Raw genomic sequence first — 26,576 nt, 5'->3', positions numbered from 1 at the left:
TACAGAACATAAAATTCTTAATTTTGAGAAAAATATTTATCTACCTTGGGGCCTCAGAAGCTTCTTGTACAGCTTTGCAAAATTTCTGTTGGGGGGCCCTGGTTGCATGGCTTTCCATGCACCCCTCACCAAACGAGAGGAACATGCACACGAAAGGTGGTGCACGTTTGAACACGGGTTTGGGCAGAGCACCCAAGCTTAACGGTGAACAATGGTGTGATCTCTTTTGATCCGGCTGGCCTTGGCTACGCAGCGAAACGAGGGCGCATCCGATCGGCTGGGACCGTTACTCCAATCTCGACTAACTTGGATTGCAGTTTTCGATTTTATGTACTTATTTCATCTCCTTTTATCTATCCAATTACCTATTCAACACACGCGCCCGTGCAAACACATACATATAAATATTATTACTATTATTTTCCTTCTGTACCTGTAGGGTCCAACGACTCAAGGACTTGGCGTTTTGGCGCATGCATGTACACGTGATTTTTTTTTTTTTTCTGTGACGAATACAACTCTATCTTGCTGAATTGATTTTGCCCGGGGTAGTGGGCATGAGCAGTGATGACCCTTCATCCACAAGGAGCTAAGATGAAAGAGAAACAAATGTAGGGTTCCCAACCGTCCTTTATATTTCAAAGGACAGTCCTTTATTCAGCTCTATTTGTCCTTGTCCTTTATTGAGATTTGAAATGACACTATTCGTCCTTTATTTTGAAATCGTTTTGACGGGTAGTTCAATTTCCTACTCTCAAGATGTGATGATTGCAAAAGCGTTTACTTTTTGTAAGAGTGCAGACTCTGTCAATTCTGCATTCTGCATAATACCAAACGCACATAAAGGCAGACCGCAGACCAGGGTGTAAAATTAGCCTCAATTTATGTATAAATCAATTTTCCATTAAAGAAAGGCACTATGTTAATATGAGAACCACCACCAAGACAAAAGAAAAGAAAAACAATAGAGAAAGAAATGAGGTGCCGTTGGACGTTTGGAAAGACAATACTTCCGCCTATCAACTGAACTCACGAAGAACCAAAACAAATATGGTGTATTATACAATAATGTAATGATGAGACACTTCACAAAATCGAGCCGTAATTTGTTATAAATACCAGAAGAACAGTGAAATCTATGTGAGAAAACTTGTAATAGTAGTGCCAATATTTCATGTTATTAACAGATATTTGGAAAAACAGAATAGATTTCGATTAAATTCAACATTCGGCAAATTATAAAATTATAATTATCATACCTAAGCTTCGTAGGCCATTCATTTCCCAAAGTTTCAGAAATTTGTAGTAGTAGAACATTTGAAGCTAGATGGATAAAAATTTTGACGAAGTAGTATTAATTCAAAGAAACTTTGACACTATCAAAAGCTCTGAACTCTTCATAAGTTCAAAAACAACAACCAGAAAGTGGTATTTTATTTTGAAACATATGGACTTTAAATGTATCAATGTTTCCATAATAGTTTCTTTTGTACAATCAATTCCTGGAACGTCATCTTATTGTGAGAGAGTTTTTAGTTTAATGTCATCTAAATGGCGAGATGAAAGGAACTGATACTCTGTTGAATTAATTAAGAATGAACTTCTCATACATTTTAACATTAAAGATAGTTGTTTGGAATTCGCTAAAAATAGCAAAGATGATACAAATTTTCTGAAGGCAGCAAAAAGCCAGGGCAAATATAGTTTTAAAGATTAGAATCCCTTGATCAAGGTAATATAAATGTCTTCTCATTCTTATTTTTGTATTATCATTTAAGTAAGAGAAAAGTAATTTTGAACTGCATTTAATATTGGCATCTATTATGATCTGTAACCACTTGAATAAATATAAATAAAGTTTTTATGTCCTTTATTTTAGCTTAAGAGAGTTGACAGCCCTAAACAAATGGGTGACAGGTGGGTGTGGGGGGGGGGCTGAGTTGGGAATAGGTGCATAACGTGCATCCCTCGACCGGTTCCTCCCTACAGGGGGAAGAAACCTATTTGTATTTGGATAGATGCTTTAAGATATTACAACTTTATCAAACTTTAAGCATTATCTTACCTCAAGTAAAACCTTATTTTTCCGGTTGACTTGCAGCAACTACCGTTGTTTCTCACATGCTAAAAACCTGTACCAATATTATCATTAACTGAGGGATTTCAGTCCATACACCAACTATCTCTATATCAATTTGTTTCTGTAACAATATTAGATGTACAAGTAGCAGTCCTTTCATCCACAAATTATTTCACTATCCTCTTCGTTTTGTTCGTACACAATTCGTTGCAGGTGAGTTTGTATTGGATACGATTTCACAATTGCGAAAACAAGTTGTCAACTACAGTACAAAAAGAAACGTGGGAGCTGTTTAGAACGCATTTGTAAACAAAACCACACGAAAGTATAACGACTTGCAAAATAGAGTAGGTAAAAATGGTTGAAAATAGTTATGTCGTCATAAAAAAAAACGCAGATCTGTCACCGAATCCATAAATAATTTACCTGGCTTCCCAGAAAAAAACAAAATCGATTTACATTATAAATTAAAATATTATATTAAACTTTTTTTTCCATTACAAAGCTTTCTCTTCCTTTCCACCAATGTTTATGTATTTGCTATAGGTCAGTGTGGGGAACGCTTAGAATGTGAACAGATAATCATTCACATTACGCACTGTTAATGTCACTGAACCCAATGTCACTCTTCTCTCTTACTTAGAAATATGAATGTAAATATATGAACATGTTCACCGTGACGAAATTACATTCCTAATATGGTTATTTCAATTAACAATTATTTTTCCTTTTTGGATAATTTCTTTTTCCAAGCAATTTTGAAATTTTCATTGTCCGATACCATACCTGGATTCCAGTTTCCAGATTCGTTACCTATGAAGTGCCACGGACATAAACAGAATATTCTGTGGTCATCCTTGACAAATATAATTACCACAGTGGCACAGCATCGCCACAAATATCCACCAACATGTGCTCTAATTTCTGGGAAAGGAAATATATTAGCATTTTACTCGTGCATTTTTTTCTAAATTGAACATAATATTCGTATATCTCATGTAACCTGCTTTAATGAAAATGTTCTTCCCTGAAGGGCTACACTACACGTCCGGCTTGTACGATGCTTGTTGCCATGCTTTTCACGATTTGGAAACCCGGAGCCTCACAGTGGCCGGCAGGGATCCCCGGGCACTTCCATTGATCTCTGGGAAGAAACTTTAGACTGTGTTGTATTTGAAGGACTTTCTATCACCGGCTGGAAGTAGTAGCAGGGGAACAATCGCCAGTTGTCAGCTCTCCTTATGTGAATAAGTGTAATGCCGTAATTTTAGTTTTTAACCTAATATTCAAGGTATAGTCAAGGGGGTGGAGGTTTTACTACCACCGAGGATAACGACGTGTACTTCTCGTAAGTTTTAGTTTTCTTTAGTTTTCTTATCGGGTTCACTTATTGAGACCAGCTATGAGAACTGTAAATTCAACGGGACTGCTCGGACAGACAGTCTAGGGAACGACAACAACAACTGTAAATTCAGATTCCAACACTTACTAGTCAAGTCTAATATTGGGTGAATGAAATCTAAACTTATATTTACTCTGAATTTTATCTATATTCTTATTCTTTTACAATGGTCCGAGGATCTTCGGCACTTGGAATTAAAGAGGAATCAGAATTGAATAAGGAAATCACGCAAGCGAGTCACGGGAAATGGGCCACTGCGCATTACGACCTGCCGGCCGATCTTGAAGCAAGTAAAATCTAATTACGCTAATTTGTATATATATATATATATATATATATATATATATATATATATATATATATATATATATATATATATATATATATATATATATATATATATATGCTTCCTCGAGCTTCTCGAAGTTGATGGCTTAAAATTAAAGTGAATTGTGGTTGATAAATGTAAATCTGTTCACTGGGACCCACTCACTGTTATACAAATACTTTCCCGCGTTGTACACTTATCAATTGTACTATCATGGCGGAGATGGATTGAACGCAAAATTTCGTGTATGTGTATGTAATTCGAGCATACAAATATATAAGAAAAGTTGCGCTCAACTTGTGTCTCTCTTAATAGCGCAATCGATTAAGTCACTATTACTTGTTACGTGCTAGCGGAGGTTCCAAGTCCTTACCTGTACCACGTATCAATTTCTGCATATACGTCTCCTCGAGCTTCTCGGTGGATGGCAATGGCTTAGAATTAAAGTGAATTGTGGTTGAAAAATGTAAATCTGTTCACTGGGACCCATTCAGTGTTGCACATATACACACACGTATATATATATATATATATATATATATATATATATATATATATATATATATATATATATATATATATATATATATATATCAACAGACGATAATTACCATTCTCATTCTAAATTCCTATCACATGGTTAGCGACGGAGGCCACACCAGACTTCACTCTCTAAATTCCCTGTGAATTAATCTGTGATGTTTTATATGTATGGACGCAGTATTTCAATATTCCAATATCGACAAATTGGATTTTTTCCCTCTGGATGAGGAGCACAATATAAGGAACCGACCTGAACAAGAAGCCCTGTCATGTAAATAATGCCTTCTTCTCGAGCCTTCCCTGTAATCAGGAACTGGTTTCGTCCCTCTAATTAATTATTTGTATGTTGAAATTATCCTAATCGAATTACTGAAATCGAGGTCTCCAAATTACCTATCTCCCCAGTGCCATATGATTACTGCAATTTTCCCCCTCTCTTCGCTTAACAATGAGGATTTTTTTTGGTCAGTATTCCTGTTTAAGCTGTCCTGATGTGTTCGGACGAAAATGGCTCCCGCCAAGTATCCCGGTCATTTCCCGCTCAACCCTGGAGGGTGCGGTAGGAATGAGAGAACACCCCCCCCCCCTACCGTCGTCATGACAACGGCACGTAGACCAGAATTAGGAAGAGACGACACAAGAAGGGGAGGTGGTCTTATGGCGTAGTCTAATTATATGTATGTTTACATTGGTACTTGATATGTTCCCTTAACTTATAGATATACAGTATTTAACCTTTTAATCTCAACAGAAATCCCGGCACTACATACATATATCAAGGGCTTTTTCCCACTTACAAGGGAGGTAGCCACCCATTTCATCCCCACATAATCCACTCCCATTCTCTTTTCTTGGCTCCTCCTGGATGATCGGTCATCCCTACATCTCATCCACTGCCCTGGGTCTAAAGCAATGTTGCAAGACACAGCACATCTACAGCAGGGCCGCCTCATTTAATCGGCGATCCACCCTCTCCGTCCCCTCATGCAAAAAAGAGAGGATGGAGAGAAAACCCTTCGGGCTGTATCAAAATATCATTCACACATACTGCCTCACTCCCCATCCCCACCCACTCATTTCCATGCATCACAGTGTCCATACACCATTCTCTACTCACCCCTACCTTCTGTCTTCTCCCTTCCTTCCTCAACAGACATTCCCCTCTTTCCCAATGCCCCTTTTACCCCATCCATCCATCTTATCCTTGGTCACCCCCTCATGCTCTCCTCTACCTTCCACACCTCTTTTACTAATCTTTCTCCACTCATTTTTCCCATGTGTCCAAACCATCCCAATACTCTTTCATTAACCCTGTCTCCCAACTCCCTTTCAACCCCTGTTCTCCTCTTCACCTCATTTCTCACTCTATCCAGCCTAGTAACCCCCACCATACTTCTCAGGCATTTCATCTCAAACACATTCAAACTTTTCTTCTCTTCATTTCTTATGTTCCATGTTTCTGCCCCATTCAATGCTGCCGGTACAATCACTCCTTCATATCAGGGCATTGACGAAAAAGGAGTAAAGAAAGTAAATTCTGAAAAGGACCTAGGCGTAATCATCACCAAAGATATGTCTCCAGATAAACATATAAATAAAATAGTCAGAGAAACATACAATTTGTTGAGATCAATAAAGGTGGCTTTTAAATACCTGGATAAGGAAATGATAGAAAAAATATTACTAACACTGGAATATGCAGCAATGATATGGTCACCCAGTACAAAAAAGAATATAAGAAAATTAGAAAGAATACAAAGAGCAATGACAAAGATGGCCACACCACCTTCAAACTTAACATATGAACCAAGATTGGCTGAACTGGAATTGCCGACCCTGGAACAAAGAAGAGAACAATGGAATCTACTAGACATCTACAGGATTATGAAAGGCAAGGAACTCCTTGATAGAGAGGACTTATTAAAATTAAAGTGGGACAAAGGAAAAACAAGAGGACATGCAAAGAAACTCAAAAAGGACAGCTACAAAAGAGACCTGAAAAATGAAATAGCTTCCCACACAGAGTGATAGATATCTGGAACAAACTGGATGAAAAAGTAGTGTGTGCAAACACCATACGAGAATTTAAGAACAAACTTGATCTTGCGAGGTACAAAAACGGGTCATCACGAGCATAGCTCCCCTTCCAGTAAAATACAACTAGATAAATATAATATCCTCTTAGCATCCATTTCCAAATGTTTATGTCTCATACTTTTTAATCCCCAAGGCATTTACTTCCTTCTCTCAATCTACATTCCAACTTCCCTCTTCCATTTCCTGCTACATTTGCCCCTAAATATCTAAAGCTATCCATTTCCTCTAGTCTCTCTCCCTTAATACTCACTTCCATTTTGTTGCCATCCTTTCCCGTTGTACATCTCATCACCTTATTTTACCCACATCTATCTTCAACTGTCTTCTTTCACACACCCTCCCGAACTCTGTCACCAACTTCCTCAATCCCTCCTCTGATCCTGCTGCAAGTGCAGTGTCATAAGCAAACAACAACTGGCTTATCTCCCATTTTTCTTTAACCATCTCCGATCCCTGGCCCATTAACCTTGCATTTACCTCTCACACCACCCCATCCATCTATAAAATTAACAGCCAAGGTGAAATGACACATCCCTGATGAAGTCCCACCTTTACTTCAAACCACTCACTCTCTCCATTTCTAATTCCAACACAGGCTCTACTACTCTCTTAATAACTTGACTGCTCTTAACAGCTTTCCACCTATCGTATATATCTGCAATACCTCCCACAGTGCCTTCTTGTCTACCCTGTCATAAGCCTTTTCTAAATCCACAAAGGCCCAAAAACATCCTTTCCCTAAAGCTTTCTCACATATCTGTCTTACTACAAAAATCTGATCCACACAGGCCCTACCTGTCCTCACCAATTACTCCCTCTGTTCTTCTCAATAAAAATCTCTCATAAGCCTTCCCAACTACTCAACAAACTGATCCCTCTGAAACTACTACATTCACACTTGTCCCCTTTTCCCTTGTAAAGTGGAACTATACAGGCACTCCATCCCTTTACAGTACTCTCTTTTAGACAAACATTAAACCTCACCAGCCAGTCCACCATCACTTTACCTCCCTTTTTTATACACTTCGCATGAAACTCATCCAATCCAGGTGCCTTGCCTGCTCTCATCATTTCTATGGATCTAGGACAATTGCGTCCCGGACAATTGCGTACCAGGACAATTGCGTACCAGGACAATAGCGTACCAGGACGACTGCGTACCAGATAATTGCGTAACTGGTTACACAATCAGTGTACGTGTATGATGCATACACTAATGAGTTAATGCTGTTCATATCCAAGAAGAAACATTTAGTATTCCTAGAGTTTTTTATCTTCTTCCAAATAAGACAAAGGAAACATGTATTCGACTATTCACATATTTGTTGCAACTAAAATTCCAACTTAATCCAAAATCTTTGTTGACAGACTTTGAAAGTGCAAAATTCTTTGGGCTGTCACCACCCTTCTATCTGGAAATTAATTAAAACATTGAAAAAGGAGGAAGCCATTGCAATAAAAAAGTGACTTGAATAGAGGCATTCAAGTAGTACGACATAAAAGTCAGAATCTACATAAGAGAATCATGACTGTTTGAAACATACAACCTTCCCCAAGAGATTATGCGTTCCTAGACTGTATTTTTAAGACAGGCTGAAATAAACAAGAGAGCTTTATATATATATATATATATATGTTTATGTATATATATATATATATATGTATATATATATATATATATATATATATAGATAGATAGATATATGAATATATAAATATATATATATATATATATATATATATATATATATATATATATATATAGATATATGAATAGATAAATATATGAATATATAAATATATATATATATATTTATATATATATATATATATCTATATATATATATATATAGATAGATAGATAGATAGATAGATAAATTAAGTAAGGTACAAGCTTAAATATCAAATGGTGCAGGGAACGGGGGCTGTCTCGGAGAAGGTAGCCCCAAGGTGCCTTATGTGAGGTATGCAGTCCTGGGGTTAAACAAAGTTGATGTCCTTGTTTTACCTGTGCTTTGTTTCTGTTAGAGCTGCGATCCCTAATGGATATGGCCTCTAAGAGGGGGTTTACACGGTTCGTCGAACGCGGTTCGACAGACAAGTGTTTAACGTGATGTGTGAACGTGTGAACGGGGTATTTGGTTGTCGAGCACGTTCGTTAAACCCCAAATACCCTGTTCACACATCACTTTAAACACGTGTCTGTCGAACGAACCGTGTAATCCCCTCTAAGATTTGTAACTTGTATACACTGGGACACTGTTTTATAATTGTTGTATTTTCTACTATAGTTTTTCTGTTCAGTTGAACTTTGTGACATTTGTAGGCGTGTTGTTTAATGGCCTCATCATTTGGGTGGTAGGTAATTTTGCGACCAAGAGTAGTGCGTGTGAAGCCAATGTAGCTGAAGTTTGCAACTTTCAAATGGACAACTAAACTGGTACACTACATTGACTGTTTGTGAGTCACTGGTGGGTTTAAGGCTGTTTTTAATTAGAAAGTGACTGACTTTAGGGATCTTATAATAAACATTGAGTCTTAATTTTTCCGTGGGGTTGGTACACCCAAAGTTATTTAGTATAAGGTCTAGAAGTACCCTTTCGTCTACCTTATATGCATCATTACAAAAACCAAATGAATGCGTAAGACGCTCGTGAACCTGCGGTGTGTCCATTTGTAGAATTGTAATTGGACAACGCTTACGTAAAGTTTATTTTTTCGAACAGCGTTAGAAACATACGATCTTGATACCAAGATAATTTTTTTAAAGGAATAGCCCACAACATGCACAGCTTTTGATTTTATTTGAGCTATATCAAAGTTATCTTTTTAGTTTTTTATCCTAATTTTGCTCTACACTTTTATTTAAACGACCAGTGTTAATAATTATTGAGTGGAAAAGGTAGTAGCGAAACTTAATTAATAATTATTGTTCATATATGGTTCAATAATGTTATTCTATTAATGTATTGTGAAGAAATATAAAAATTGAAATAATTTCGACTTTTTTATTCCTTTTTAATGTTTAAATAATTTCGAGTTTTTATTCCTTTTTAATGTTTAAATATTACCTGGTTTAGTACATACACAATAATGTTACTCTATTAGTGTATTTTAAAGAAATTTAAATTATTTTGACTTTTATTCCTTTTTAATGTTTAAATATTACCTGGTTCAGCACATACACAATATTTCTAAAGCAACAATTATAAATTTAGATTTTCTTTTTTTCGAACAGCAATTATCTGGTACGCAATTGTCTTGGTACGTAATTGTCTTGGTACACAATTGTCCTGGTACGCAATTGTCCGGGACGCAACTGCCACTGCACCCATTTTAATAACTACTTTCACATCATCTTTCCTTATTTCTCCTCATTCATCACTGTCATTTTCTTAGTGCTTCTCACTGCAACTACCTTTCCCTCCCTATCCTTTCACATTTATGCCAACTCCCTAAAATACTCTGCCCATCTTCCTCTTACTGCTGTCTCTTCCATAATCATCTCTCCATCAGTACATTTTATCTTTTCTTCTCTACTTGATTTGCCTCCCCTTTCTCTCTTAATTTCCAACCAAAACATCATTCTATTACTTCTCTTTTCTTTGTACCTCTGTACATAAGAAATATAATTAGGTTGACGTGTACATTGTGGACCCAGTCCAGAGAGCAAGTACCAGTGTATTGGGGCTGTACCTCCAAATGGAGGTGATGGGGTTGACCAGTTTCGAAAATGGGCAGCAGGGAGATGATTCTGCCATCAGTCTTGCAGGACCAAATGCCACTACCAAGTAAATACCTACCACTGGTCCTTCCAGTTTGTATATGAAGCACTAAGGATCAGAGTGGCAAACATGCCAGTACCATTGCTTTAGGTATTTAAAGGTTAAAGTTAAACAACATGCACTAACGTAATGTTGTGATATATTGCTACACAGCATACATCAATTCTTCTTGCCAACATCTCCATCACTTTCCTGCTCCTTCCTACCATTGTTCCAACATTCAATGTACCAATCTTCAATTCATCTTTATTTGCACAGTTGTAAATGGTAAGGAAGATAGAAATACATACATACATATACTAATGGCATTTCCCCCCATTACAAGGGAGGTAGCCAAAATCAAAGGTATAAATCCACTCCCTCCCATTTCATCCCCACATAATCCATTCCCCTTCACCACCCCTCCCTCCTTCTTTTCTTGGCTCCTCATGGATGAAGGGTAATCCCTGCATCTTATCCACTGCCCTGGGTTAGAAGTAATGTGGCAAGACACAGCACATCCACGGCTTCATTTAATTGACAACCCCCTCTCTCCGTCTCCTTATGCAAAAAAAGAGATGGGTATAAATCCCTTCAGGCTACATCAAAATATCATTCACACATTCTCCCTCCCTCCATCCCCCACCCACTCCCTTTTATGCACCCCAGCATCATCCATACACAACCTTTTCTTCTTACCCCTACCTTCTGTCTTCTCCCTTCCTTCCTCAACAGACCACCTCTTTCTCAATGCCCCTTTTACCCCATCCATCCATTTCATCCTTCGTCACCCCCTCATATTCACTCCTTCCACCTCTGTCTTCCACATCTCTTTTACTAATCTTTCTTCCCTCATTCTTTCCATGTGTCCAAACTATCCCAATACTCTTTCGTCAACCCATCTACCAACTCCCTCCCAAGATAGTAGTAAATGCTTACAAACCATAACTTTGTTTGTAAGTACTGATTAAATAATGAAAAATAGTCACCAACATGCAGTTGGTGAATAATATCATAATGACCTAACTTCTTGTTGCAGAATAATTAACTAATTTACTTTATTCAATGTTGCAAGATATAACTAAACCTGTATGCCAAGTTTAAATGACAAAATTCACTTATGACTACATGCACCTTGCTTTGACAAAAAATATGCTCATCACCACATATAAATCCCAAAATAAACTCACATAGGAATTACATCTATAAACGACACATGGTGTTTCACATCATCATATAGCCAAAACAAGACAAAGAAGAAGAAAAAGTAGAAGGTGAGGAGTCTACATCAGGGAGCACATTGCTGCAGCCAAAGCCATCACCTTTGCCCTATGCACTTGGACTGTTGTGATACATAAAAGTCACATCTGGGAATCTGAGAAGAGAGCAGGATTTGAACCTACAATTACATGATTGCAAGGACATCAAGCTTCCGATTACACCATTGCACAAAGACCAGATAAAACATACAAATACTTTTACACAACCCATACATTCATATACATGGTATATAAATTTTAGGCCTATTCCATATTGGGTCTGCACAGTATTTACTTAGTAACTGACATTAAGTATAGGAAATAAATATAATACATATAACTATAAATATATCACAGTTGATGGGGTGCTTCTAGAATTTCCTTCTTCAGTCTCTATTACTGAATTTCAGAGAAGGACCTTCTTGGATCTGGACTGTTGTTCCATAATCTACTCATTTTTCCTTACAATTTAAATGATGAACTTTTTCAAGAGCTTCCCTTCAAAATGACAATAAGTGACTTAGCCTGAACCATTAGCCAATTCATTGGCCCCCATGCCTCTCTTGTAGGAGGCCTCACTCTAAGGTAATAGCAATGACCACCAGATTGGCCCACATGTCACTCCAACAAGAAATACAGGGAATCCCCTATATATAAAGATTCCTAGTTATGAAAAGGAAAAAATGAGGACAATATGCTTTGATGGTACAAAACAAAGTATGAAAAAACTATGAAAATACTGTACTGAACCAAGTTTACCACATGAGCAACTAAAGCACCAGTCTCACTTCAACACAGAAATCATCAATATACTAAATTGCTTAAAGGTATGCACCCCTTTTGTATATAAAGGATTTCCTGTATTGCATTGTCTTGGTAGAGTGAGATTGGGACAATGCAAGATAAGGTGTTCTGTGCCTTCTGTGTGGTGTTTGGATATGGGGCAATTTGAGTCTGTGGCCAGGTTTATTCTATGCTGATACTGTTTCAGTGCTAGCTGCTGGTCTGAACACAGTTGTACCAGTGTGATTCTTGTCTATCTTGGGAGGGATTTCTCGAAGGGGTTGACCTCTGGGAGAGAATGAGGTGGATGAGGAGGAGGAAAAGGAGAAGGAGGAGAGCAGTCACTAGATGTCCGCTCTCCTTATGAGGAAAGAAAGAAAGAAAAGAAAAAATCATAGATAAATATTGGGATATTAGGTCCAGTCTAGAGACCAAGTGCCAGCCAACCTCTTCATGGAGGCAAGGGTGTTGACGAGATATGAAGATGAGTGGCAGAGATGATCCTTTTCCAACAACCATCCCCTAGCACCACTATTTTCTGATATTTATCATCCCCCCAAAAAGTAATGTTACTTAATTACATCATATTTACAATAATGATAGATAATGGAAATACTTTAAAAATGTTTAGTAAACATTGAGGATGATTTGCACTGAGCATGAATGGCAGGTGAAATTCAAAAAAGCGAGTTTTTATGATTCTATGATTCTTCCTTGTGGCACATTACAGAGAGACGATCTACTATGATGTGAACTTTCTTTGCCTTTATTTGAATGGCAGGGGCTAAAATCTTTGTATCCCACATCTTGGGAAGTAGTTTTTGAAGTGAAGAATGTATGAGGGAGGGTGGAATAACATCATTGTGTATGGCAAACTCTAACAACAACAAGAGTGCCATTATGGGAACTACAAATCTTGTTTCTGCAACTTTAGTTTCTTCAGCAGGTTCCTCAGAAATTTCTTCAGTGGATTTCTCTGGAACTTCTTCAACTTCAGGAATATATTCATCCAGAAGCTTCCCCACTTTGTCCAACAGAACAGCAGAATTTAGAGATGTACATTTCTGACAGGCTTCCTGAAGTTTTTGCCTCTCAATAGGCCATGTTGAATTGTCAGCAATAAACTCAGACAGAAAATCTTCCTCTACTTCAAAGATGGCTTCACTCTGCTTTCCCTCTTCCTGCTGCTGTTGCTGTGCCAATTCATTTTCTGTGCAGCTCTTTGGTGAGGGTGAAAGCACCTCTTCATCACTTTCCCATCCTCCTCCTGCACGTCCTGCAACATGAACTAAACAAAAATATATAAATTATTTTCATTGTATTAATACTGGGCTGGTGAAGGAGTGTTGGGATGTGTCATCAGTGAGGAAAGACTGGTAAAAAAGGTGTGGAAGGCAGATGTGGAGGGTGTGAACATGAGGGGGTGAGCGAGGGTGGGATAGGGTGAGAGGGGGGCATTGGGAAGGAGGGGAGTGTCTGTTGAGGGGGGAGGGGAGAGGATGGAGGATGGGGGGAGTGGAGGGTGGTTGAGTGTGGATGATGCTGTGAGGCATGGAAGGGAATGGGTGGGATGCAGGGATGACCTGTCATCCAGGAGTAGTCAAGAAAAGAGGGGGGGAGGTGTGGTGAATGGGAGTGGAGTATGTGGGGATGAAATGAGTGGGAGTGGATTTATGCCTTTGACTACCTCTCTTGTAAGGGGGAAAAGCCCTTGGTATATGTATGTATGTATTAATATTGGATCTTATTTGGAATCATCAAACATATCCTATTCTACAATACGTATTAAAAGATTCTTAAAACCAGAATACCAAATTTAATTTATTTTCCATGCCCTCAAATTATCACACTAAAATAAGGCACAATACCAAAGAGCATCTAAACTACAAAAAGCTAATCAAGATTACTGATATTATTACAATGGATCTATCTATCTGTCTATATACCAAGGGCTTCTTCTTCCTTATAAGGGAGTGTATGGAGAAGTCTCATACCTTTCATGGCACTCCCTCTTTTCATGCTCGCTTGGCATCAGGTATGTAAGCAAAAGAGTATATTTTTTATCTTAGGCCCTGAGGAAATACATCCCATGTCTGATGTGTGGGTTTGTCTTTTGATTTTAGGTTTATTTTTTTTTTAAAGTTTGTGTGTTTTCCTAATCATTTTTGTGGTGGCTGTTTTCATTTCCTCCACCACTTATTTGTTTGTAAGGTGGTTTTCGAGGTTTTAACCTGAGCACAAAATTATCCTTGGTCAACATGTAACTTCAATCATGTTAATAAACAAATTTTTGAAAAACTAAGTCCTTTTCAGTACACTCTCTTCCTCAAGCCTGGAGTAAACAAACTTAAAGTAAATTATTGAGAACTAGACAGTGACAGGGGAGTAGTGAAATCAAGCATACACCCACTCCCACCACCACCCTTGTTTCCTTCTCACCTCCGCTCCATGTGGATAAAGGGTCATAAGAACATAAGAATAAAGGAGACTGCAAGAGACCATAAGGCCTACACTAGGCAGCTCCATATCCATCACCACCTGTCATCCCCATCCATAAAATTGTCTAATCACCCACTCCCACCACCACCCTTAGTTTCCCTCTCATCTCAGCTCCATGTGGATAAAGGGTCATAAGAACATAAGAATAAAGGAGACTGCAAGAGACCATAAGGCCTACACTAGGCAGCTCCATATCCATCACCACCTGTCATCCCCATCCATAAAGTTGTCTGGGTCATCTTGTCTCCTGCCCATTGCCCAGGTCAGAAGCAATGCAGTAAGACAAAGCACATCCACAGCAGGGCCACCTCACTTACATGGTAACCCTCATTCCTTGTCTCTTCATGCGGGAAATAGAGAAGAGAGGGAGAAATCTCTCTGGGCTGCATCAAAATATCACCCATACACAACCATCCTCCACTCACCCATATCCACTGCCTTCTCCTTTCATTGCTCAACAGACACTCCTCTCTTGCTCAAAGCCCTTCACTCCATCCATCCATCCATCTCTCCTTCAGTCATCCCCTCAAGTTTACTCCATCAACCTCATATTTCCACACCTTTTTTGCTGATCTTTATTTATTCATTCTTTCCATGAGTCCAAACCATCCCAATAATTTTTCATCAGTCATATCTGCTACCTCCCTTTCCATACCTACTCTTCTTCTAACTGCCTCATTTCTCACTTTATCCAACCCCTACCTATTACAATAGATACTATATAAAAAAAAAAAAAAAAAAAAAAAAAAAAAATACACATACCAACAGCTTTTTCCCTTTACATGAGAGGTAGCCAAAAAAACAAAGGTATAATCCACTCCCACCATTTTCATCCCCACATACTCCACTCCCATTCACTCCCCTCCCTCTCATCTTGGCTCCTCATAGATGAAGGATCATCCGTGCATCTTGCCGATTGCTCTGGTTCAGAAGCAATATAGCAAGACACAGCACATCCACAGCAAGGCTGCTTCATTTAATTGGTGACCCCCCTCTCTCCGTTCCCTCATGCAGAGAAAAGAGAAGACAGGGAGAAATCCCTTTGGGCTGCGTCAAAATATCATTCACACTTACATCCTCACCCACCCTATCCCCCACCCACTCCCTTCCATGCATCACAGCATCATCCATACACAACCATTCTCCACTCACCCCTATTTTCTGTCTTCTCCCTTCCTTCCTCAACAGACATTCCCCTCTTTTCTAATGCCCCTTTAACCCATCTATCCATCTCTTCCTTGGTCGCTCCCTCATCTTCACTCCTTCCACACCTCTTTTACTAATATTTCTTCACTCATTCTTTCCATGTGTCCAAACCATCCCAATATTCTTTCATCAATCCTATCTCTCAACTCCCTTTCCACCCCTGCTCTCCTCCTCACCTCCTCATTTTTCATTTTATCCAGCCTAATAACCCCCACCATACTTCTCAGGCAATTCATCTCAAACACATTCAAACTTTCCTTTCTTATGTTCCATGTTTCTGCACCATACAGTGCTGTCAGCACAATCATTCCTTCATACAATCTCCTCTTAGCATCCATTCCCAAATGTCCATTTCTCACTACACTTTTTAACCCCCCAAGGCATTTACTTCCTTCTCTCAATCTATATTCTACCTCCATTCACACTCCTCCCTTTCCTGCCACATTCTCCCCCAAGTATCTAAAGCTATCCACTTCCTCCAGTCTCTCTCCACCTCCACTCCTCCCTTTCCCACCACATTTGCACCCAAGTATCTAAAGCTATTCACTTCCTCCAGTCTCTCTCCCTTAATACTCACTTCCAATTTGCTGCCATATTCTCCCCTTGTACATCTCATCACCTTACTTTTACCCACATTTATCTTCAACTTCCTTCTTTTGCACACCTTCCCAAACTCTGTCACTAACTTCCTTAATCCCTCCTCTAATCCTGCTACAAGCACAGTGTCATCAGCAAACAACAACTGGCTTATTTCCCATTTTTCTCCATTTTCTTTAACCATCTCCAATCCCTGGCCATTACCCTTGCATTTACCTCTCACACCACCCAATCCATGTATAAATTGAACAGCCAAGGTGACATAACACATCCCTGATGAAGTCCCATCTTTACCTCAAACCCCTCACTCTCTCCATTTCTAATTCTGAGACAGGCTCTATTACATACATATAGCAATGGCTATTTCTCCCTTACAAGGGAGGTAGCCAAAAAAAAAAAAAAAAAAAAACAATCATAAAATGCACTCCCACCCATTCTGTCCCAAAAATACTCCACTCCCATTCACCCCTCTCCCTCCCTCTTATCTTGGCTCCTCCTGGATGACCGTTCATCCCTGCATCTTGCCCACTGCCCTGGGTCAGAAGCAGTGTGGCAAGACACAGCACATCCACAGCAAGGCCGCTTCATTTAATCGGTGACTCCCCCCTCTCAGTCCTCTCATGCAGAAAAAGAGAAGATGGGGAGAAATCCCTCCGGGCTGCGTCATAATATCATTCACACATACTCCATCACCTCATCCCCCCAACTCCCTTCCATGCATCGCAGTATTATCCATACACAACCATTCTCCATTCACCCCATCTTCTGTCTTCTCCCTTCCTTCCTCAACAAACACTCCTCTACTCCTCTCTTTCCCAATGTCCCTTTCACCCCATCCATCCATCTTATCCTTGGTCGCCCCCTCATGTTCACTCCTTTCACCTTTGCCTTCCACACCTCTTTTACTAATCTTTCTTCATTGATTCTATGTGTCCAAACCATCTCAATACTCTTTCATCAACCCTATCTCCCAATTCTCTTTCCACCCCTGCTCTCCTCCTCACCTCCTCATTTCTCACTCTATCCAGCCTAGTAACCCCTATCATACTTCTCAGGCATTTCATCTCAAACACATTCAAACTCCTCTTTCCCTCTCTTATTTCCTATGTTTCTGCCCCCATACAGTGCTGTTGGCACAATCATTCCTTCACACACTCTCCTCTTAGCATACATTCCTAAATGTCTATTTCTCATAACATTTTTTAATCCCCAAAGGCATTTACTTCCTTCTCTCAATCTACATTCTACCTTAACCTCTACTCCCTTTCCCACCACATTTCCACCCAAATATCTAAAAATATCCTCTTCCTCCAGTCTCTCTACCTTAATACTCACTTCCAATTTGCTGGCACATTCTCACCTTATACATCTCATCACCTCACTTTTGCCCACATTCATTTTCAACTTCTTTTGCACACCTTCCCAAACTCTGTCACTAACTTAATTTCCCCCTCTGATCCTGCTACAAGTGCAGTGTTGGGAAGAGATGACAGTGAAAGCCAGAGAGGATCTATGGGGAAATGTATTACTTGACATGACCATAGAACATACAATGACACAATGGGTAAATGAAAATACCAGATACAGAAGTAATGAAGAACCATCAAGACTGGATTTAATATTTACAACAGAACCTGAAATTGTGGATAAAATTGAATACAAGACACCATTTGGAAAGAGTGACCACATACTAATAGAGGTTGAACTAAAGGAAGAAATATATATGGAGAGAAATGAGAAATACAGAAAAGGAAGATTGATGTACAACAAAACAGACTTTGTAAAACTTAAATTCTTTCAAAATACAAATTGGGAAAAATTCTACATTGAAGAGACAAAATTGGAAGACAAATGGACGATCTTGATGGAAATCTATAATGAAAGAGTGAATAAATATGTACCAAGACAAAAACATGAGGTGTACATTAAATGCTGGTTCAACAGAAGATGCAGTGAGGTAAAAGATAGAAGAGATAAAGCTTAGAAAAGATGAATAAAAGAAAGAAAAAAATGTAAAATGGCAAATATACATCAACCATAGAAATGAATAAGTAAAAGTGTGCAGAGAAGAAAAATGTAAAGATCAACCCAAACTATTCTATAGATATGTGAATGGTAAATTTAAAAATAAACAGGAAATGGTGAAACTACACCAAGGAAATATAGAATACACAAAGATCTAGAAATGGCTGAAATCATGAACAATCACTTCAAATTGGTTGTCACTAGAGAAAAAGTACAGCACTGGGATGAAGGAAGTGAAGTGCGATCTCTCCCCATGAGGGAAATAACTATAACATAAAAAGAAATAATGGATCAATTAACGAACCTTGACATTAGGAAATCACATGGCCCAGATGGAAATGCAACTTGGATACTAAAAGAATGTAAAGAACTATTGGACAAAATATACAACATAATAAGTTGCTCACTCAAAGAAGGAAAAATACCAAAAGACTGGAAAAATGCCAACATTGTACCAATATATAAAGGAGGAAACAAGCACTGTAGCCAAAATTTGTGAAAAAATGATCAAGAATAGATGGATAAAACACCTGGAAGAAAACTACATAATAAACTCGAATTTGGATTCAGACAAGGAAGATCATGTGCTACAAATGTAATCTGTTTCTACTCAAGACTAATAGATATAATACAAGAAAGGGATGGATGGGCTGATTGTGCTTTCCTAGACTTACAAAAAGCCTTTGACAAAGTACCACACAAAAAATTATTAAAAGAAATTGGAAAACATAGGAGGGATACAAAGTAACCTACTAAACTGGATGATTTCCTGCATGGTAGAAAAATGAGAGTAGTGCTCAGAGAAAAGTGTTCATGTTAGAAGGAGGTGATTATTGGAGTTCCACAAGGATCAGTATTGACTCCAATAATGTTCACTATTTATGTGAATGACATGGATGAAGATGTGGAATGTTACATGAGCTTCTCTGCAGATGATGCTAAATTGTTGAGGAAAGTGAAAACGGAAATGGATTGTGAATTATTATAGAGAGACCTAAACAAGGCTTGGAAATGGAGTCAGAAGTGGGAAGCAGACTTCAACATTAAGAAATGTGGCATAATAGAGTTTGGAAAAAGTGGAGAGAAAAAAAAAAATATATATATGTATATATATATATATATATATATATATATATATAGATATATATATATATCAGGACAATATACAATTGGAACAAAGGAAGTGAAGAAAGTGGGATCTGAAAAAGACCTGGGAGTAATTATCTCAAATGACTTGTCCCCTGATAAACAAAATTGTTGGAGAATCCTACAACTTGCTAAGATCAATAAAGGTGGCTTTTACCTATTTAGATGAAGAAATGGTTAAAAAAATATTAGTCACACTAATAAGGCCTAGACTGGAGTATGCTGCGACACTATGGTCACCCAGTACCAAAAAGAATATAAAGAAAATTGAAAGAATCCAGAGAGCAACCATGTAAATGGCCCCAACACTTTCAAACCTGTCACATGATAGAGAGGATGTACTGAATTAGGACAAAAGAACACAAGAGGATATGAAAAAAAAAAAAGTTATAGAGGATACCTGGAAAAAAAAAAGTTTCCCTACAGAGTGGTAGACACCTGGGACAAACAATAGTGTATGCAAAAACCATATATGAATTTAAGAGCAAACTAGACACTGCGAGATACAAAGATGGGACACCACAAACATAGCTCCCTTTCACGTAAGATAAAACTAGGTAAACAAGAACTGACTTATCTCCCACTTTTCTCCATTTTCTTTAACTATCTCCAATCTCTGGCCCATTACCCTTGCATTTACTTCTCACACCACCCAATCCATGTATAAATTGAACAGCCAAAGTGACATAACACATCTCTGGCGAAGTCCCACCTTTACCTAAAATCACTCACTCTCTCCATTTCTGATTCTAACACAGGTTTTACTACTCTTGTAAAAACTATTGACTGTTTTTTACAGCTTTCCTCCTATCCCATATATCTGTAATATCCTCTGAAACTACTACTCACACTTGCCCCATTTTCCCTTATAAAGTGGTATACATGCACTCCTCCAGTGCTCTGTCACTCTACCCTCTTTTAAACAAATATCAAACAACCTCACTAGCCAGTCCACCATCACTGTACCTCCCTTTTTTAGACACTGCATGACACCCATCCAACCCAAGTGTCTTACCTGCTCTCATCATTTTAATAACTACTTTCACCTTATCTTTCCTTATTTCTCCTCCATTTTCCTCATTCATCAGTCATTTTCTTTGCGCTTCTCACTGCAACTACCTTTCCCTCCCTATACTCCTCCACATTTAGCAACTCCCTAAAATACACTGCCCATCTTCCTCTCACTGCCATCTCTTCCAATATCATCCCTCCATCTGCACCTATTACTTTTTCTTCTCTACTTGATTCACCTCTTCATCCTCTTTAAATTTCCTTCCAAAACATATTCTTATTACTTTCAAAATTTTCTGTCATACTCTTACCCCATTCCACATCTGCTCTCCACTTTGCCTCCTTTATCTTACACTTTACTCCTCTTCTCTTTTCTTTATACCTCTCATATGATTCCCTCATCCTATTTTGTAACCAATCTGTGAATGCTCGCATTTTTTCTACAACCTTCTTTGCTTCATCATCCCACCACTCGCTACCATTCCTTCTATTTCCTTCCATCCTCCTTGTTCTACACACCAATTTTGCACACCTTGTGACTCCCTCCTTGAACCATCCCCATTCCTCCTCCACTCCTAGTTCTACTCTATCCTTCACTCCCTCCCACTCTTCTCTCAGTTTCCTCTTGTACCCTCCTTTCTCATTTAAGCAGTTTACTCTAAGCACCTCCCTATCTTCTGTCCTTTTCTTCTTTCTCCATCTATCCTCCACTCTCAATTTGCCTTCCACCAAAATATTATCTGATATTCCCCAATTCTCTCCATTACAACATGTACATCCAAAACTCTATATTCTCTTCTCCTGGTTACCACTTTGTGGTCCATTAAAGCCCCATCTACCACCCTTCCATCCACAACCCTCTCCCATGTGTACTCATGCTTGACTTTCTTCCTAAACACTGTATTTGCTAACATCAACTCTTCACTATGATTTTTTCCTGGAACTCTACAACCACTCTGTCCATTGGGTCATTTCCTACTCTAGCATTAAGATCTCCCAATACCACTGCATTGACATTTCTCCCTTAACCCTCTATGCACTCATTCAAATATATCCAAAAAGACTCCCTTTCCTCTATACTCTTCTCACTACCAGGCCTATATGCACTTACAAAAACCCACATTAGATAAAAGAACAGTGTGTGCAAAAACAATACAAGAATTTAAGAGGAAATTAGATATGGAGAGGTACAAAGACGGGACACCACGAGCATAGCTTCCCTTCCCGTAAGATACTACTATAGTAGACACAACGAGAAGTGACCAATAAGGCGGGGTTAGTGAATTCCCCGGTGTTGCCACATCTCCACAGATAACACGGCCCGCATGGCTCGCCCACCCCCCCTCTCTCTCTATATATATATATATATATATATATTATATATAATGTATCCATGGCGAGAACGTGCATGTGGATGCAATACTTTCCGAATGCAGTGTGAGGGCATGGCCAGAGAAAGATGGAGTGGCAACGTCACTCTCTCCTGCTCATATGCCATGTCTACGACTCGAGAAAACAAAACCTTTGTATAGAAAACATTGCTTTGATTTTTACCTCAGTGGTGGTGTGTGACAAAAAATTATAATATAATTATATGTGGCAACATTATAAAATTATAAAATAAAATAAAATGATAAAATAATTACATGTGGCAACACAGGGGGGACTCCCCGTGCTCCGCCCTAATGGCCATTTTTCGATGCAGCGAGTATAGGTAAATACATCTTCCTTCCCAGTTTAATCTTCATCCACATTAACCTTGAAGAAACCTCCTTCCACTCCACCATATTTACAAGTATAACCACCCCTTTCCTCCCTCGTCCTCTCTTCATTCCTGACACCCTCCCAACTACACTCCCAAGCTCAAACTCGCTCCTCCCTTTCAACTTAGTTTCACTCAATGCTAACACATCCATCTTCTCACAAACATACTGCCTATCTCTTCCTTTTTACTCTCATCTGTACCATGTCCATGCACACTGAAAGACCCAAACCTTAGGGTTCTGGTTGGAAAACTCCCAGACCCTTTTATGCCCTTGCTTTCTTTAGGAATGTCCCCTTTGGGGATACAGAGTAGGATGCCTAGTCCTATTCCCGTCCCATTTTTGTTGCCTTTTACAGTATTCTTCTCCCCTACCACAGGATTCAGCGAAAAAAGGAAATGAATATTCGGATAAGTGGTACAGGACAGTAGTAAGAGTGGGAGACAACATAACAGAGGGACAGTCACAGTATAATAAAGTATCATCATTTCAATATGAATAAAGCTTTCTTCTATAACTGACAAAATGATGTATGGCTCTGGTCCATAGGTGTGCCCCATATAGACCCTGAAGCATCAGCTGCATGATAATGAGAAACTTTTAACCCCACAACAATGCGCAGCCAATACCCCAGACTTGCTAAGAAAATATAAATACCTCTATGTTTTCCTGAGTGAGTGACTGTGGGAAGACAAACATTTCCTCCTATGCCAGAAGGGTTTGGAGGAGTCACTGCTGGGGGAATGGGTAAGCTGTTGAGTTGAAGTGGCTGGTAATCTCCCATACTACCCTGCATCAAATCACTACTTATTCGTTTGGCCTCAGCAGATGGGGATATCACTTTTTCTACCATGCCTCGCACCTGAAATATAAAAGTTTCAATAACAATACCAGTTGTTGCCTACAGTTTCACCAACAGAAAAATCACAGCCTCAATAGTCAACAATAGTCCTTGAGTTCTCCTACAAATCTCTCAAGAAAGATATGTTGGATTGTTGTTGTGTGTTCAAATCATGACCACTCATATCAAACTGGTTCATATAAACGTTTTAGTTACCTGTTCAACAATGTTATCATTTTTCACTGGAGCCATTGGACCAAAGCCCTCATATTTTCCTTGTCCACTTGATGCTGATCCAAGACCATGTGCAATACTTAGGCTCATTGGTGACTGTGCAGTTTCATTACTTGCCTTCAAACCTTGGGAGAACATTAAGGTTATTACTGCATTTCATCATAATAATAATAATAATAATAATACATATATATATATGTATACATATAGAGTAGAGAGAGAGAGAGAGAGAGAGAGAGAGAGAGAGAGAGAGAGAGAGAGAGAGAGAGAGAGAGAGAGAGAGAGAGAGAGAGAGAGAGAGAGAGAGAGAGAGAGAGAGAGAGAGAGAGAGAGAGAGAGAGAGAGATAGAGAGAGACAGGAGGGATGAAGGGAGTTAGTGATGGAGTTTGGGAAGGTATGTGATAGGAGAAAGTTGAAAGTAAATGTGGGTGAAAGTAAGGTGATGAGATGTACAAGGGGAGAGGATGGCAACAAGTTGGAAGTAAGAGTTAAAGAAGAGAGGCTGGAGGAGGTGGATAGCTTTCAGTATTTGGGGTCACATGTCGCAGGAAAGGGAGGAATGGAGGTGGAATTAAATTGCAGATTGAGAGAAGCAAGTAGATGTCTTGGGGGACTGAAAAATGTAATGAGAAATAAGCATCTGGGAATGGATGCAAAGAGGAGATTATATGAAGGGATGATTGTGCCAATGGCACTGTAAGAGGCAGAGACCTGGAATTTTAGAGAGGCATAGAAGAAAAGTTTAAATGTGTTTGAGATGAAATGTCTGAGAAGTATGGTAGGGATTACTAGGCTGGATAGAGTGAGAAATGAGGAGGTGAAAAGACATGGGAAAGAAAAGGAGATGGCAAATACAGCTGATGAAAGCGTATTGGGATGGTTTGGACACATAGAAAGAATGAGTCAAGAAACATTTGTAAAAGAGGTGTGAAAGGCAGAAGTGGATGGAGTGAACTTGAGGGGACAACCAAGGATGAGATGGATGGATGGGGTGAAAGGGACTTGAGCAAGATGGGTAAGTCTGTTGAGTACGGAAGGGAAAAAGTAAGAGATAGAGGTGAGTGGAAAATGGCTGTGTACAGATGATACTGTGATGCAAGGAGGGAAATGGGTGGGGAATGGGGGTGGTGTAATGAAGGAGTGGATAAATACGTACCAAAACAAAAACAAGAAAAGGTGTACATTAACTGCTGGTACAACAAAAATTGTAGTGAGGCAAAAGATAGAACAAAGCTTGGAAAAAATGGAAAAAAGAAAAACAAAATGGAAAAAAGAAAAACAAATGGGTAAGTGGCAGATATATATCAAACTAAGAAATGAATATGTAAAAATATGCAGGGAAGAAAAAAGAAACTATGAAAAAGACATAATAGACAAATGTAAGGATCAACCTTAATTATTCTACAGATATGTAAATGGTAAATTGAAAAATAAATAGGAAATAGTGAAACTTTGTCAAGGGAATACAAAATATATAGAGGATATAGAAATGGCTATAATTATGAACAAATATTTCAAATCTGTATTCACAAATGAAAATACACACAATTGGGATGAAGGAAAGGGAGAAAGATCCCCCAATGAAAGAAATAATTGACACAGAAGGAAATAAGAAACCAAATAACAAACCTTGATCCCAGAAAATCACATGGGCCAGACAGAATTGCAAACTGGATACTAAAAGAATGTATAGATGAACTAATGGATAAAATATATAAGATAATAGATTGTTCACTCAAAGAAGGAAAGTTACCACAAGACTGGAAAAATGCCAATATTGTGCCAATATATAAAGGGATAAGGAAGACCCAACAAACTATAGGCTGGTCTCCCTTTCAAGCACAATAGCTAAAATATGTGAAAAAGTTATCAAAAATTGATGGACTAAACATCTGGAAGAAAACAATATACTGAATTCAAAACAGTCTGGCTTTAGACAAGGAAGATCATGTGCCACAAACTGTTTTTATTCAAGGTTAATAGATATAATGCAAGAAAGGGACGGATGGGTAGATTGTGCTTTCCTAGATTTACAAAAGGCATTTGATAAAGTACCACAAAAAAAGTTATTGAGAAAAATTGAAACAACAGGAGGTGTACAAGGAAAATTATTGAAATGAATGGAAGATTTCTTGCATGGGAGAAAAATGAGGGAGGTACTTAAGAGATAAAAACTTGACCTGGGAAGAAATGATAAATGGAGTACCACAAGGTTCAGTATTAGCTCCGATAATGTTTGCTATACCGTATATATAAGTGATATGGATGAAGGTTTAAAATGTTATATGAACTTCTTTACAGATGATACAAAACTACTAAAGAAAGTAAGTACAGAAAAAGGCTGTAAATCACTACAGAGAGACCTGGACAAAATCTAGGAATAGAGCCAAAAGTGGAAAATGAACTTCAATATCATGAAATGCAGTATAATAGAGTTTGGAAAAAGTAAAAAAAAGAATATCAGGACAATATAAAATCGGTGCAAAGGAAGTAAAGAAAGATAGCTCTGAAAAGGGCCTAGGAGTAATTATCAACAAAGACATGTCCCCAGATAAGCATATAAACAAAATAGTTGGAGAAACCTACAATTTACTAAGCTCAATAAAGGTGGTTTTTAATTACTTGGATGAAGATGGTAGAATAAAATATTAATCACACTGATATGACCAAGATTGGAGGACATTGCAACACTATGGACACCCGGTACAAAAAGGAATTTAAAGAAATTAGAAAGAATCCAAAGAGCAACGACAAAGATGGCACCAACACTTTCAAAATTGACATACGAACAAAGATTGTCTAAACTGGAATAAAGAAGAGAAAAGGGAGATCTATTGGTCATTTCCAGAATCATGAAAGGCATGGAAGTCCTTGACAGAGAAGACTTATCAAAGTGCGATAAAAGAAAAACAAGAAGACATGAAAAGACACTCAAAAAGGATAGTTATATAAGAGATCTGAAATAAAAGAAATAGTATTCCACACAGAGTGGTAGAT

At 38.4% G+C, this 26,576-nt stretch overlaps 1 protein-coding gene across 1 annotated transcript in view; it reads right to left on the bottom strand.

Moving 5' to 3' along the window:
- Window positions 1-10,069: 10,069 nt before the first annotated feature.
- Window positions 10,070-26,576, bottom strand: part of LOC143040750 (AP-4 complex accessory subunit Tepsin-like) — a 38,334-nt gene continuing 21,827 nt past the window's right edge. The window contains exons 6-8 of the mRNA XM_076212148.1: window positions 23,561-23,703; window positions 23,161-23,365; window positions 10,070-13,544 (exon numbers count right to left, since the gene is read on the bottom strand). Of these exons, the coding sequence (XP_076068263.1) occupies window positions 12,958-13,544; window positions 23,161-23,365; window positions 23,561-23,703 (935 nt within the window). The 3' untranslated portion in view covers window positions 10,070-12,957. The remainder of the gene's footprint in view (window positions 13,545-23,160; window positions 23,366-23,560; window positions 23,704-26,576) is intronic.

The sequence above is a fragment of the Oratosquilla oratoria genome, chromosome 29 (assembly GCF_046742065.1).
Source record: "Oratosquilla oratoria isolate Oo_2021 chromosome 29, ASM4674206v1, whole genome shotgun sequence".
Lineage (NCBI taxonomy): Eukaryota > Metazoa > Arthropoda > Malacostraca > Stomatopoda > Squillidae > Oratosquilla > Oratosquilla oratoria.
This window is presented reverse-complemented; position numbering and strand designations above follow the sequence as displayed.